The sequence below is a fragment of the Periophthalmus magnuspinnatus genome, chromosome 12 (assembly GCF_009829125.3).
Source record: "Periophthalmus magnuspinnatus isolate fPerMag1 chromosome 12, fPerMag1.2.pri, whole genome shotgun sequence".
Classification (NCBI taxonomy): domain Eukaryota; kingdom Metazoa; phylum Chordata; class Actinopteri; order Gobiiformes; family Gobiidae; genus Periophthalmus; species Periophthalmus magnuspinnatus.
The window spans coordinates 13,421,414-13,436,815 of NC_047137.1; the positions used below are offsets into that span (position 1 = coordinate 13,421,414).

The window sequence follows — 15,402 nt, forward strand, 5'->3', positions numbered from 1 at the left end:
CTAAATACAGTATATACAGCCAGGTTCATCAAACACTGAACTACACAACAACATCTAAAACCAGAACCGAGAGCTTGTGTGAGGGCGAAGTGACACCGTAGAGGTCTCCCTGAGAGCGCAGTAAGGATTATTCTCAAGTATTTCACCTTTGTTTAACCAGGAGATGCCCACCCAGATTCAGAAACTAGTTTAACCTTGAGGGGACCCTATTGTACACGTCTGGTGTTAGGGGAAATAAGAGCACCTAAAGGACAAAGAGAGTGGTAGAAGTATTTCTTATACCATGGGATGCACCGATCCAGCTCAGTTCTTCAGTTCTGATACTACGGAATTAAATATCTGTTACCTGATATCAACCGATACCAGTGAAAATAGCTTTTTTTCCCCTTATGAAACAAATACAATCAGACAAAACTGATCCAAATGAGTTGTGTTATATAACGGTTATTTATCCTAACTCCAGGACAGCTTTGTTTAAATAAAAGTTCAAAAAGAGAGACTTTCTAGGCTGACTACCACGAGTAAATAGTCTTATTACATCATTTTAAAGGCCAAACCATACAGCCGATATCCGTTCCAGCAACTCTTTCTGGATCGGCGCTGATATATCCAATGCCAGAATCGTATCGGTGCATCCCTACCTTCTACTTGAAGTCATAATACCTGATACCACTCCGGAGGACACAGGAGTAAGCGCCATTTTGTAAAACTAGAAGTCATATGTCATGAAGCACCTTGAGTTGTTTATGAGTCCAAAATGTGTTGAGCCCATTGAGTTAACAGCTGCTGTGCTTTAGAAACACATTGTTAAGAGGTCACCGTGGATTTGACACAAAACATCATAATAATTAATAATAATAATTAATAATAATAATACAACACAATGTAAATAAAAGATACAAAAACATTTTAAATACTCAAACATTGTCAAAGTCTGTAAACAAAGTCCACTTCTCTGAGTATGAAGAGTTAAAGTCCCTCAGGTGCTCAGGAGAACAACATCAGAACATGTCCACACCAAAGTACCATTTTACATTGTATTCTTTGTCTTTTTAAAAAACTGAGGGATAGTATTTTGAAGAGTCACTTTAGTAAAATGTTCGGCTAATGGCTACTACCCTCTGTGAATATGTCTGTAGGTATCACAGGCAGATTCCACATCACGCCACAGCGCAGCCCCGGGTTCACTGGATGCGTTTCATCACTTCATTGCTGCACAGGGCTGTGAGCCTCAGGGAACTCAAGAACAGCATGCACAGAGACCTAGAGTTTGTAAAATAAAAGTGCTCATTTAAGACCAAAATAACCATTTATCCTACAACGGTTTTACTGTGTTACATGGGACCACTCTTAAGCTCAGGTCACATCAGTTTATAAGTTTTTCTGCACTACGAGGGTCATTAGACATTAAACTATTGCACGAACGAGTCCAAGTTTTCACATGGTTTCAGTGACATAAAGTGAAAGTCTACAGCCTCCTGAGTCTAACTATCAAAGCAAAACATCTGTTAGAAGTGCTCTGATGAAAAGTGTTTCTGCTATTTTCCTGTTTTCCTGGTGCGTTCTGCACTGTGGAGCTCCATCTGGCCAGACTCCGCACAAGAAAATAGATTTGGTCCATAATATTGTCGGAGGACGGCGGAGTGGCGGAGCATCGGCGTAGCCCGCTCTCATTCACTACAGCGGGTGTGTAATTACTGTGCAGTGCGTGGCACAGAGGAGCAGAGATGCCAGATGTGGGATCAGCCCATCATATGAAAATCTGAATATTTGCTCCTGTTACTTGCTACAATTTTTAGCCAGTCTACCACCCTCTGTCTACAAGTGTAACTCAATCAGACAACACTGACTTTTATTCATAAGGGACAGATAACACATGGTTTATACTGTTTCTGTGCGACCGCTGACCCTCTCTCTTTCAGCCTTGAGTAGATGAGCAGATTTGATCACAGGAGTTGCTTCTCGCTCAGGGCTATAAAACTCTTTCGACAGCAGTTAACACTTGAGCTGTGTCCTTTTGAGCTGCAGCTTTGATTCACTCAGCCGCACACAAATATGCTCACGTCTCTAATATTCATGTGTATCTGATCAATACTGTAGTCGTCCCTAAGGGGCATTTGAAGCTCAAGGAGAGATTAGGCTCCTTATTATACAGTTTTTTGTGTCTGTGAGAAATAATGAAATGCACTTTACCATTTATGACTTATTGCTTGCCATTTTCTGAACAGTTTTTTTCCCTCCCTGTTTAAATATCCATTAGTATCTTAAAGGGGGTATTACATTTCTATGACTGCTAACACATAACATATTTAGATCACCGAGTTCATTTTTATTGTGTTGAAAATTATATATTCGCCGAAAAGAATGAATTAAAAAGTCTCTCACCCCACTAACACTAATGAAACTACTGCACATTGCATCAGGTTTGTCAAGTTTCTGCTTTTGTATATTTATACTACACAGGGGCGTACTGCTAACCATAAGGAGGGTTGAAATAGTAATCTCAGGCTTACACAAACATGCATGAACGACATCTAAAATCTCTTCAGGCACGTTTTTGATGAGAGAACGTTATAATATTGTAGAAAGCTCCAAAAATAATGATTTTGCATAAAACCCCCTCTTTAATGAGATGTTCCATTTATAACTTATTACTAGTCATTTTCTAGAGTGTTTTTTTCTTTCTTTTTTCCTCATTAGTATCCTGATAAAAGCCTTTGGTGTGGACAGAGCCTGAGCCTGGCGGAGGTACTTGGTTTCTGTGAGTTCGTCTCTAGCTGAAACACACTGGTCCCATGGTGACGCTGAAGTGGTGAGTGGTATTAGCTCGTGACATCAGAGCCACGTCTCGGAGAGGCAGCAGCTGCAGGTCCTCAAACTCCAAAATGGCCTCCCGCACAGAGCCCGGCTCCTCTGCAGGCTGCACACACAAACTGTTAGTCTGTTTCATCAACTCAAAGCACTTCAACTCAAGGCACTTTTTGTACTGTCAGGAGAACATTCCCTTCAACACATTCTTGACTTGTACTTCTATTATATTGTATTATTTTTGAAGTACATTTTTGACTATGATTGCATTCACAGTTGTTGTTATTTGATCCTAAATTGAGTCCATTGTAATACTGATGTAGACTTGGTTTGGTCCTGTTTGAGTCCTCGTTTAATCCTGGTCAAGTCAAGGTTTACTTTCACATTTAGTCCCGGTTTAGTCCCACTTTTGATGCGGTGAATGTGCAAGTATGAAAGCACCTTGTCCAGAGATTGTGACTAGTCTCTGAATGTTACCGTTTCACTAAAATGCTTTATATTGACAGTAAAAATATTACAATGAAACTAAATGTTTTTCAGTTCGTAATAATAATAGTAGTGCGTTGGATTTATACAGCGCCTTTCAAGACACCCAGAGCTCTTTACAGTGTATTTGTCACAGTTCTGCCTGTTTGCATGATTTTTCCCTCAGTCCGGCTCCGTTTTTCAGCCCATTCCGGCCCTTCTTTTGTTCCCTCCCTGTTTTCCCTGCAGCTGCCTCTCGTTTTGTTAATCAGCCCAGGGTCGTCTATATAAACTGCTTCTGTTCTGTCAGTTCTTGCTAGATTGTTGAACAGTCAAAAGCAACTATCAAGTCCTACATCTGAAATACCCTGTTGCGTTTCTGAAATCCTGAACGTGCATTTATTCCTGTTTGAGTTATCTTTATTTCCCCAGCCTGTTTCCCCTTTTTGAGTTCCCAGTGTTGGATGAGATTTTTGTTGATATTAAATAAGACATCTTTCCTTAGTTGTTTATTTGCCTGATTTACCATATTCTGAATTACCTGTTAAAAGGTCACTTTCTGTTGTAGTTTCTAAAACGTTTTGACTGCTCGCTTTGTGTCGCATTTGAATCCAGTGATAGTATTATTCGATCACTCCACATTGTAGCCACAGCCGCCCCGGGACAAAGTGACGGAAGCAAGGCTGCTAATCCACGCCACTGTCCCCACAAACTCCACTTTTACACTAGACATGGTGGGTGAAGTGTCTCGCCTAAGGACACAACGACAGAACTTGGTCTGAGTGAATCAATCCTCCGATCTTCAGGTTGGCGGATGAGCGCTCTAACCACCGAGCTACTGTCGCTCCAGGCATTGCATTAAAAATATCGATTACGTTTTCCAATTTGTTTTGATTTGTAAATAATTATACGCATAAATATCAGTACTTTCACCCAATGTAATGACTTGACTTGCCTTGAAATGGCTTGTATTTGGGCGTCATTAGTAGTTTAGCCTTAGTGTTGTGTAATGTCTGTGTCATCCCTCAGTCGTCCAGGTCTGATCCACAGTAAAGTGTTTGTATAACGTGTTCTGTTTACCACACAGTCCTGGAGCTGTCCGAGGTAGCTCTGTTTGCCCGTGTTGGTGAGAAACTTGGCGTCCCGGCTGCTCTGTCCCAGCCTGTGTCCCGGGTGACATGAGTACGTGAGCTTCTGCACTGCGCTGCTGCTGTGTAACCTCAGGAAGCGCAGCTGTACCACACTGGCTCCAGGATAGTCAAACTACAACACCAACACAACACACATACGGTAAAGCGGCTAGGAGCAGAAAAAAAGCAGTATGAGGTTTATGACAAAACAATTAGCACAATTTAGTCTCTTATGACTTTTGAAGAGCTATGTAGTGGTCCCTCCATTATGTTAATTTGACTTCATCGCACTATTTTCTCATTAAAAACATAAATGGAGGGTGATATGCTAAAATACATTACTGCCTTGTAGATGTAACTTAAGTCATCTGCTGCTTTTGAAACTTGACACTTCGTTGCTATTGGTTAAAACCACCTGTCACTCACTTAGGGCTGACCAATAGGAGGCGTGAGTAGGAAAAACTGATCGTCACATCATGGAAATTTGATTAAAATATATATATATCATCACAGGAATGAGATCACAGTTCAATTTCCATCACTATACCTCCCCAACCCTACCTGGAGTTGTTTTTCTTCACTTACATACATACATTTGAATAAATTTGCATATTTACGCCTCATATTCGTTCAGTTCCAGGAGAAAAATCTATACGCCATATGCATTTCACGCATTAACAAATCAATAGTCCCCCAGGTATTTTCTGAGGCGCAAACAACACCATACTATGTTTAAAGGCGTCAGTAAGAGGAGTCCATTTAGCATCATTTATCTGCTTTGACACGTTAAACGATTATGGAAATTGTAATGTTTGCTACGGGGTACAGACCTGAAAACCGCGGTCCATTTTGCTGAGCCAGAAAAAAGAGCCCTCGTCTGTGATGTCCTCCATCCAGCCCCTCATCGGCAGCTGCAGCACGAGAAACACACTGAGAACTACGAATATGACACACAGCTCTGCACCAAGTATATGGAGATGGCAAGACGGAGGTTTTAATGCCTTGAAATATCTACAAATGTGTCGTATTTCAAACATAGGCTTTAAATAACAGAGCTACAGTGCAACAAATGATCATAGACGGTTTTGTTTTCTCTTCATCTGTGTAGACCCTCAGTCATCCAGGTCTGATCCACAGCAAACAACGAAGTTAAATCTGACAACTGGACAAATCACTGTAGGAGGGAAGACGTTTCTCTGCTCATCCAAGCCGCTTCTTCAGTTCTGGTCAGATGCTGGTGGCCACTGCCTTAAATCTAACTGAGGGGAGGGGCTAACTACACTGAAACTGTAAACAGCTATTGTTTCCAGTTTCAGCTGAAACTACCCTATTCTGCCCTTAACGACCCTGCTATTGTTCTCATTGTTCTGGGCCTGAGGATGGGGTTATAGACGGGGGAGAGATTATGTCTCAGGCTCCCATTCCTGTTTAAGGAAGGATTCTCTTTCCTAACAAAAATAGCTTCCTTAACTCCTCTCTCAAACCATTTATTTTCTCTGGCTAAGGTCTGAACTTCACTATCTTCAAAGGAGTGGTTAGTGGCTTTAAGATGGAGATGCACGGCGGACTGGGGTCCTGAGGAACATCCTCGTATGGAGCAGCTGTTTAGTTTCTCCAATGTCCTGCTCACTGCACTCTTCATTACACTGAATGGAGCAGACACATTACTTTGTTTATGGCTCGGAGTTTTGTCCTTAGGGTGAACCAATTTTTGCCTTAAAGTGTTTGTGGGTTTGAAAAAGACAAGAATCTCATACTGTCTGAAGATTCTCTGAAGTTTTTCAGACACACCCGCAGTGTAAGGGATAGTAACTCCTCTCCTTCTAGGTTCAGATTCCCTGTTTTTCCTCTCTTCGATTTATTGAAGGCCCATTTTGGATATCCACAAGCAGAGAGGGCTTTCTCCACATGCTGCTCCTCCTTCACATTTCCCTCTGTGTTTGTAGGCACCACTTGAGCTCTGTGGTGTAGTGTCCGGATCACTCTGAGTTTGTGCTGCAGTGGATGGTGTGAGTCAAACAGCAGGTATTGGTCCGTATGTGTGGGCTTCCTGTAAACTTCTACCTGGAGTCGCCTGTCCTCTCCTATTATTACTGCACAATCTAAAAAGGCCAGCCTCCTATTGTCTCTGTAGAGTGGAGTGGAGTAATCACCCCAAGCAGAGGGAAGGCGAGGGGGGATGAGGAAAACATGGAACGGAGTGGACAATAGCGGTTTATAGTTTCAGTGTAGTTAGCCCCTCCCCTCAGTTAGATTTAAAGGCAGTGGCCACCAGCATCTGACCAGAACTGAAGAAGCGACTTGGATGAGCAGCGAAACGTCTTCACTCTTACAAGATTTGTCCAGTTGACAGATTTAACTTCGTTGTTTGCTTTTTCTCTTCATCGTCTGATATAAAATAAATCCATGATAATACAGTACTAATACAAACATTTTATATATAGAGAGTAAACAAAAACATTCTCAGTTCCCTAAAGGAGGCAGATGGAGGCAAAAGTGACATGGAGCTTAATGAGATTTAATTGGGGAAACTGGGATTAACCTCAGAATATCACAAAATATGAAAAATTCAGTTGAGTTTGGCAAATGACACTGCTCTGATACACGTGAGTAACATCAGAGCCTGGTTTAAAGGCATTTACAGTGTGTTTTTTACATTATTTGTTTATTTAATAGGAGATTATGACAGATACTAAGCAATTTTGCCATTTTTTTTTGTAATTTTGGGGCTTTACTGGAAAATACTCAAAGAAATGTTGAGCCCAGTACAGTTTTTCACACATTTCACTATAAATTATACTGAAGCTCAACAAAGTATTTCTCTTAACATTCTTTTAAGTATCTTCTAGTGTCCTTCTAACAAACTAACTAGCTTTTGTACCCTGGGAATTTTGAATTGTAATTGTTATAAAGTCTAAACCATTCACATTTGGATCTGTTAATCAATTACTCATTCAAACTGTATTATATCCGTTTCATTTTAACTCCACGCCTTCACTCTGGAATTTTTAATATTCTCCTAACACAGGACTTTAAACGGCCATCACCACATTCCCATCTCTAATGATCACCGCTACTGTCGCCCTCTACAACTGATAATGAGTCGTTCCAGATTGGATTGACAGCGTTCGCTCTCTTCTGCAGTACCTGGGGGTCCCGCGGGTGAAGGCAGGTCTGAGGGGCGGAGTCAGAGAAGCTGCAGTAGGCCAGGAGAGCGTCGCCGGCACTGCCCTGGTTGGGGTCGATGTAATACATGCCTGCGCACAAGGTTAGGTGGAGTTTAAAGGCACATTTTTATTTAATCATTTTACTTCCTGGTTGGACATGGGCACCGGATATGACACTTAAAGAGGTCATTTGGTCATTTTCTGTCAATCGTGATCTTGAAAACGACCAAAACTTGCCTAAATGACAACACCTAATGAAAGTTTAACCCTTCAGAGTAAATTGTTGCTGCATTTTGGATGGAAAAATCAGCTCTACTTCCTGTATTTTTGTACTTTTCTTCAACTTTTTCCCACAAACTGCCATTTAACTAATGTAAAACTCTGATAAATATTTAACACAGGTATTATCCCATGTATACAAATGTGAAGACTCACTGTCAAAGAGCTCAACACGCTGGAAAATACACCAGGAAATAAGAAATACCGGCTCTATCCTCACTTGACAAAAACAAAAGGAAAATGATGTTCAAAATGTCTGTAAAAATGATGGTTCACAATAGCCGAGCAATTTCTGGAGCCGAAATGGAAACCAAAAGTTGATGGTTCAATCTCCACTCCCTCCAGAGCATATTGTTGTTCATTCCTGGGGCAAGATGCTTAACCCATTTTGCCTTTGTGCACTAGTGTATGAATGTGTGTGTGTGAATGGTTCTTAGATGGAAAGAATGTCGAATGTCCCGTGTAGGTCAAAAAGTTTATTTACTCATTATTTACAAGCTGTTCCTCCGTCCTCAGCTCTTTTATGATATTCTACAAGAGTCAACCTCTGTCCTGAGTGAATCATGGCTATAAAGACATGAGCTCTGAAAGTGGATACTGCCTGTCAGTCCTGGTTCAGTCCAGGTTTAGTCCTGCTTCAGTTCTGGTTCAGTCCAGGTTAAATCCTGGACACATCTCCAGCCTGTCCATTCTGATTTAGTTGTATAGTCCTGGTTAAATCCTGGTTTAGTATTGGTCCAGTACCTGTTTAGTCCTGATTGAGTAATTGTTTAGTAATGGTAAAGTCTTGGTTCAGTCCTGGTTCAGAACTGGTTAAGTCCTAGGTAAGTCCTGGTTCAGTTTTGGATCAGTTCTGGTTCAGTCCAGGTTTTGTCCTGCTCAGTCCTGGTTTAGGCCTGGTTAAATCCTGGACACATCTCCAGCCTGTCCATCCTGGTTCAGTTGTTTAGTCCTGGTTAAATCCTGGTTTAGTACTGGTTCAGTACTTGTTTAGTCCTGGTACAGTTCTGGTATAGTCCTGTTACAGTCCTGGTACAGTCCTGGTACAGTCCTGGTTCACAACTGGTCCAGTAGTTGTTTAGTCCTGGTTGAGTCATTTGATTAGTAATTTTTAAGTCCTGGTTCTGTTAATCAAAATGAGAGGACTTGTGAGGGATTGGCTCTTGTGCCACTGGGTTATAAATGCTCAAAATACATCTAGGCAAGGCAAGTTTATTTGTATAGCACAATTCGTACACAAGGTAATTCAAAGTGCTTTACAGAATAAGAAGGACATTAAAATCACACAAATCAAAACATAAATAATCACCCAATCTGCAACTCTCTCACCCACTCGTTTGCACCCTTTAAAAACTCTCTCACACTCTTTAAACACTGTCTTGCTCAGTTTAAGAACTTTCCCATTACTTTACAAAACTTTCCTGTCACTTCTCAAATACTTTCCTGTCACTTTACTATGTCTAATAAAAGTCCGTCAGTCCATGTTTCTTTTGTCATCATAAAATTACCATTAAAGGAGAAGAGTGCAGAATAAAAATCTTTCAGTCGTATGCACAGCTAAACAGAACCATTTTGAGCCTGGATTTAAACATTGTCAAAGTAGAGGCCTGTCTCACATCTTCAGGACTGTTCCAGGTTTTAAACTCTGACTCTCCATGTTTAGTCCTGACTCTGGGACCAGCAGGAGGTCCTCAGAGTGTGAGATGGTTCATATGGCACTAACATGTCGGAGATATACTTTGGACCTAGGCCATGGAGAGACTTATACACAAGCAGAGCTGCTTTAAAGTCTCTTCTCTGAGCTACAGGAGCCAGTGCAGAGTCCTGAGCACAGGACTTATGTGCTTGTACTTCCTGGTTCTAGTCAGGACCCGAGCAGCAGTGTTCTGGATGTACTGCAGCTGTGTTATCTAAATACACAGACTAATGACAATGTGGCTGTTGAAAATGCAAATGATAAATATTCATTTTACTTTCTGACTTTTAATATTGATCACTCAGTTTTAAACACAATTATGAGTCATTTAATCTGCTTGTCAGTTAAATGAAATTCGATCATTTGGGACAATTAATAAAACACAACTGAGATTTAAAATTGCTTTGGATTGAAACTTAGCTCAAAGTTAGGCTCTAAATATAATCATTCAATTAAAATGAATAAATAAGTATAATGATAATGCTGCAAAAATCCCATATGTGCTTGAAGTTATTGATTTAAATATTCTCACCAGATGCTACCACACGCTGTCAGTCTGTTCTCTTAAAGCCAGAAATCATAGTGTGTGTGTGTGTGTACTGGTGTGTGTGGTGTGCTGATGTGTGTGTGGACAGTTGGAAGAGAAAGTTATACAAATTCCACTTGGAAAAAGAGGAAGCAGAAGAGAAGAATAGACTGTGGTCAGTGCTGGATCTCAGACTTGATTAACACGGCCTCTGTGTTAGATTGAGGACATGTAGTTACAAGGCTGCCACTGCGAAGGATTCATCTAACACAGACCTGAATCACAGAGAAAAGTGAAGCACAAACACACGGTGGAGCAGCGGCGGAGCGTAGCCTGCAACATAAAGCTGCAGACACAAGGACGCGCCTCGCTGTTCAGAAAAACCAACACATACTTCAACATTGTGAGGATTGAAATTTCTACTCCTGACCTGGTACCTTCATAGGGACTTTTTGTTTTGTAAGAGCAAAAATCAGGTCACCTTCAATATTCCATCAACAATAGTCGCCTAACAGTACTGACCGCTGGTGTAGTCGGGGTGACACAGCCACAGCTCCAGGCAGGTGGTGGCGGGCCGCTCTTTGCTCCCGTCAGGAGGGTCCAGGATGAGGCGGAGCTCCAGCTGCAGAGATTCTAAGAGCGTCTGCACCACGGATAAGTTTGGTTTGTCCGACAGGTACACCAGGTCCTGACCAGGGCGCAGAAAAAACACAATTTTGGTTTGAAATGATGATCTAAAATCTGAACTAGTCATTTGGTATAAAACTCAAAACACAATATTATAGACACTTATCATAGATATGAACCTCACTGGACTATTACACTCAAGGTCTGCCCATGTTTAAACCATAAGCCTCTCAGTTATAAAGAAAACCAGGACATAAATGAGCAGAAGAGGACTGTGACAGTGAGGCAGCAGCACAAACCTTTAGCTGTGTTAGAGTCATGTTCAGAGACGTCCCTGGGGGCCCTGGAAGCCCAGGAGGGCCCTAAACAGACAAACACATTAGAAGGCACAGACACACAACACTAGAGTATGTGTGATTTATGGATGAATATATGTCACTTACTGGGTAGCCCGGTCTCCCCGGCAGACCAGGCAAGCCCGGATATCCCTTCAAACCCTGTCCACACACACATAAACATAAGTAATGCACACACACCTGTCACCATGAGCAAACAATATGTGTGATGTACAAGTGACACAGAAACATATGTACTCAAGCACTGTTTAATCAGGGCACTTTGTCTCTGTTGAAGCGTACATACCTTCAAACCAAACAAACCCTACGGCAGAGAACAAAACAACATTAGTACAAAGCACATGTAGCGGCAATTAAAGCGAGTTCACATCTGCAGCTCATCTGTGACACAATTAATGCCACAAGAGTAAGGAAAAGATTTTAACCATCTGTTACAAAATACAAAGGTACTAAGAAATCATGGCATACAGTCAGGCCTGTCACAACAAATACCATATGGACTTATCGTTCAATATATGTTAGATGAAACAATATTTTTGGGGGGGCAATATTTATCGTGGATACTTTTTCTTTGCAGTAGTGTTGTTGTTTTTTTGCAATATGATGAGATTTGAGCTGTAGAAGGTTGAATAAATACCTTCTGTGACTCATTATAGCTACAAACTAACTACTTAAGTGATGCATTCTGCTATTTAATTTGGTTTCGATATTATAATTTATCATCTATAGTTAATTCAGCAATATATCGCACTTCAAAATGTGTTATCGTGACAGGCCTATATACAGTAGTGCTTGTACAAAAGTGATAATAAATCTATGATGAAAAAACACTGTACAATTATAGAGCAGAATGTTAGTGCTGCAGTCATTTTGATGGATTCTATGGCATCCTAGTAGATATAAAGTATGTATACTGTTAATATTATGTTAACTATTACAAAACCGTGTGATAAAACCTACCGGAAATCCTGGCATCCCTGGTGTTCCCCGCATCCCTTGTGTACCAATATTTCCCTAAAAACGCCCCATATGAATATAAATTAGACAGACATTCTTTTTTTTTTCAATACGTCATGGGAAAAGTCTTTAATACCTGTTCTCCCTTTGCACCCACTGGACCTGCCACCCCTGGATCACCACGGACGCCCTAAAAACATCACAGGGTTAGGGCCAAGATGTCAGACTCCACTTGTGTGAATATGACATGACGAGCCTGGGACACGTCGTACGCTGCTTTGATGACCTCACGTCGCTAGAGCCGTTTAAAATAGACCTGTGGTTAATGTTCAGGACGTGACGCACGGTCCTGTGGGTGGGTGGAAAAGTGCTACTCTGATGTTTTTTCTATACATTATGTGCAGATAATTCACGCCGAGTTCTCGAATTCCACTTAAATCCACAGAGGAGCGCATCCATATCACTTGTATTAAAGCTACAGTTTGTGACTTTTAGGATTCCATAGAAAGAGAACGTTAAAACCATACTTTGGAACATTCTCCATGGAGATAGATAATAAAGGAGATCCTCTTCTAGGCTAAATAAGAGTCAGGTTTGTGGAGATGCAAGCCCGCTCACAGTAAGGACGCGTGTTTTTATCACCCAAGTTTTTCAGTGCAATTTTGGTTGTTTTTACCGTAGCATTAAATATGTATTAATTAAAAGCCTTCTGTTCAAATCAAATCAAATCAAACTTTATTTATATAGCACTTTTCATACAAAAAAAAAGTAACACAAAGTGCTTTACAAACCATTAAAATCAGTCCCACCCACCAAACCCACCCAGCCACCCGACAGCCCAACAACCCAACCCCAACACATCAATAATCATAACCAAACAACCCCCCACCCCAACACACACTCCCACCCCCCACCTCAACACATGTTAAAATACCTCAGTTTCATTTAAAATATGTTTAAGTGGAACAGGCTGGATAAAGATGAACCAGATGAGAGAGCGCCACCAGAGGAACCATCTGCACCAGGAACAGGGTCACCCACAGCCACAGGACACCAGCCCAGGGCCCAGAGAAGAGATGAGGTCAAGACCAAACCTCCAGGGCCCACGAGCCAGGGCCCAGCAGCCACAGCCAACCACAGCTCCCGGTGCAGAGGGCTCCTCAGAGGAAACACTGGCAAATCTAAAATGATTAAAAATAATAAAATAAGTCAAACCTAATAAATAAGTCAATAAATAATCAATAAATAATAAAATAATCAATAAATAATAAAATAAGTCAAAACTAAACAAGTAAATAAAACATAAGTAAAACATAAACACACTAGCCAGCCTAAATAAGACTAAATAAATAGAGAAGTAAACTAAAATGATAAATACTAATCAAAAGCTATGCTAAAAAGATGGGTCTTGAGCCTGCTTTTAAAAACCTGAATGTTCTCTGCGGCCCTGAGGTTCTATTAATGATGGATGTTTTTATGTATTTGTGAGATTTAGTCCAAATTCATGTAGTGCCAGTTTGTGCATTCCCCCTGTAAAGGTGTATCGAGTTGTGCTGTGGGGTCAGTCGGCTCCGTGCGAAGGCTCCCGTCACAATACTAATGTAATATTGATTGATATTGTTGAGCAAAACGAGCCCAGCGTGGGAATAGAGGTATTCATGGGTTTCAGGCAAAGAGTTCCTTCCTAATCTGTCCAGCAAAGGTCCTGTAACCCGGTTTAATAACAGCAATGGAGCCTCGTCTTAACAATCCTACTCTATCAGGACATAGTTTCAAGCTCGTGTGACATTTAATAGGCTTATTTCAATTTGATAGTTGAAAATAAATCATGCCTAAATGTCTCATAGTAAAGAAATTATTAATTATAGGCATAAAAGATACATATTACAACTATTTTTTTAATGTAAGAGTGCCGTTAAAATACCATATTGAAATGCTTCTAATCAGAAAGGAATCGGTTCTTCTGAAACTCATGAACGGTCATTTTTATAAGTACTATTTACCTTAGGGCCTTGTGGTCCAGGAGGTCCATCCAGCCCCATGTCGCCTTTCTCCCCCTGAACAGAATAAAGTTCACAGTCAGATTTTCACACTGCAGAAGGAGGAGGTAAATATTTCACACGTGCGTAGCCAAAAATGACTCTACACTTCCTCTACACGAGTGCTGTGATTTATGTTTCTAGTGATTTGATAAATGTGTTCTAATCATTTTCATTTTCTTTCTAAATGTAAGCACCAACCTGTTCCCCCTTCGGTCCCTGATCCCCCGGCTCCCCCCGTAATCCAGGGCTTCCCTTTGACAGAAAACATGAGAGACATTCATCACTTCAGTCCAATTAATTTTCATACTGACCTGGAGCCATTAAAGTACAGAGTTTTATTTGAGAATTAATTTGCTCCAGTTGGATTGTATAGATCAGTGTTTCCCAACCACATCTTAAAGACCCAAAGGACATAATCATTTCTTATTTTATTTCCAATGTGATGTGATGAGAAGAAGAATTCATGTGTTAAATATGTTCCTGCTGAATCTCACTTTTCCTTTTTAAAGTGTTCATTGTTTGTTGTTGTTATACATATATGTATTGAAGAGCATTTAGGTAACATTTATTAGATTAGATTTTTTTTTTGTGATGGCAGAACAAAACCTTAGCAGTTCTCAGTACAAAAAGGTTGGGAAACACTGAAATAATTAATGTAGAAATGAACATACAATGAAACCGGGCCAGCCTTGAAGCCCCGCCAATCCACTGTCTCCTTTTTGACCCTGGTAAACACACACAAGCAAATTATTTAGTGAACAGGATCTAAATCATCTTGAACTCAAAATATGAACATGACCTGGAGCGGTTTAGACTTGTTAGATTTACTCAAGATGTTTTTTTTAAGACATTCTTAGCTCGAAATTAATCCAAACGTCTGAATTCATCCTTTTGAGCAAAATGTGTCTTTCCCCAGTACAGATATATTTTGACATCTAATCATAAAGCTTTTTATTGTCCAATAATCACAGCAAAACTCCACTTTGGTGTCTGAAAGCTGTGAAAAGTAATTTAATGGACTAATCAATCTATGGAGGCTTAGTCGACCGATATGTGTGTTAGTGAAATAATCATGTTATTTAGAGTATAAGGATTTGTACGAGACAACAGAAAAGAGGTGAGTGAGTGAGCGAGCTGAGGATTTGGTATTTTTGGTGTTTTTATGTAAAAGGCAGATTAAACTCATGATGGTTCAATCTCTGCGTAAATAGTTGTTTTTGCATGCGCAGTTTGAGTCAGACACGTTATAGTTTTGAGAGCATTTGCCACGCCCCCCTTTTAGTTAATAAATCAATTGACCGGACATGTCTTTACTCGACTAAAGCTGAGGTGAAAAGCACTTATAAAAC

At 40.6% G+C, this 15,402-nt stretch overlaps 1 protein-coding gene across 1 annotated transcript in view; it reads right to left on the reverse strand.

The window, feature by feature from the left end:
* Positions 1-2,494: 2,494 nt before the first annotated feature.
* Positions 2,495-15,402, reverse strand: part of si:ch211-196i2.1 (collagen alpha-1(I) chain) — a 49,692-nt gene continuing 36,784 nt past the window's right edge. Inside the window, exons 51-63 of the mRNA XM_055225581.1 lie at positions 14,725-14,778; positions 14,252-14,305; positions 14,015-14,068; positions 12,148-12,201; positions 12,015-12,068; positions 11,341-11,358; positions 11,142-11,195; positions 10,998-11,060; positions 10,594-10,759; positions 7,551-7,660; positions 5,234-5,314; positions 4,354-4,536; positions 2,495-2,920 (exon numbers count right to left, since the gene is read on the reverse strand). Coding sequence (XP_055081556.1) covers positions 2,774-2,920; positions 4,354-4,536; positions 5,234-5,314; positions 7,551-7,660; positions 10,594-10,759; positions 10,998-11,060; positions 11,142-11,195; positions 11,341-11,358; positions 12,015-12,068; positions 12,148-12,201; positions 14,015-14,068; positions 14,252-14,305; positions 14,725-14,778 — 1,092 coding nt within the window. The 3' untranslated portion in view covers positions 2,495-2,773. The remainder of the gene's footprint in view (positions 2,921-4,353; positions 4,537-5,233; positions 5,315-7,550; positions 7,661-10,593; positions 10,760-10,997; positions 11,061-11,141; positions 11,196-11,340; positions 11,359-12,014; positions 12,069-12,147; positions 12,202-14,014; positions 14,069-14,251; positions 14,306-14,724; positions 14,779-15,402) is intronic.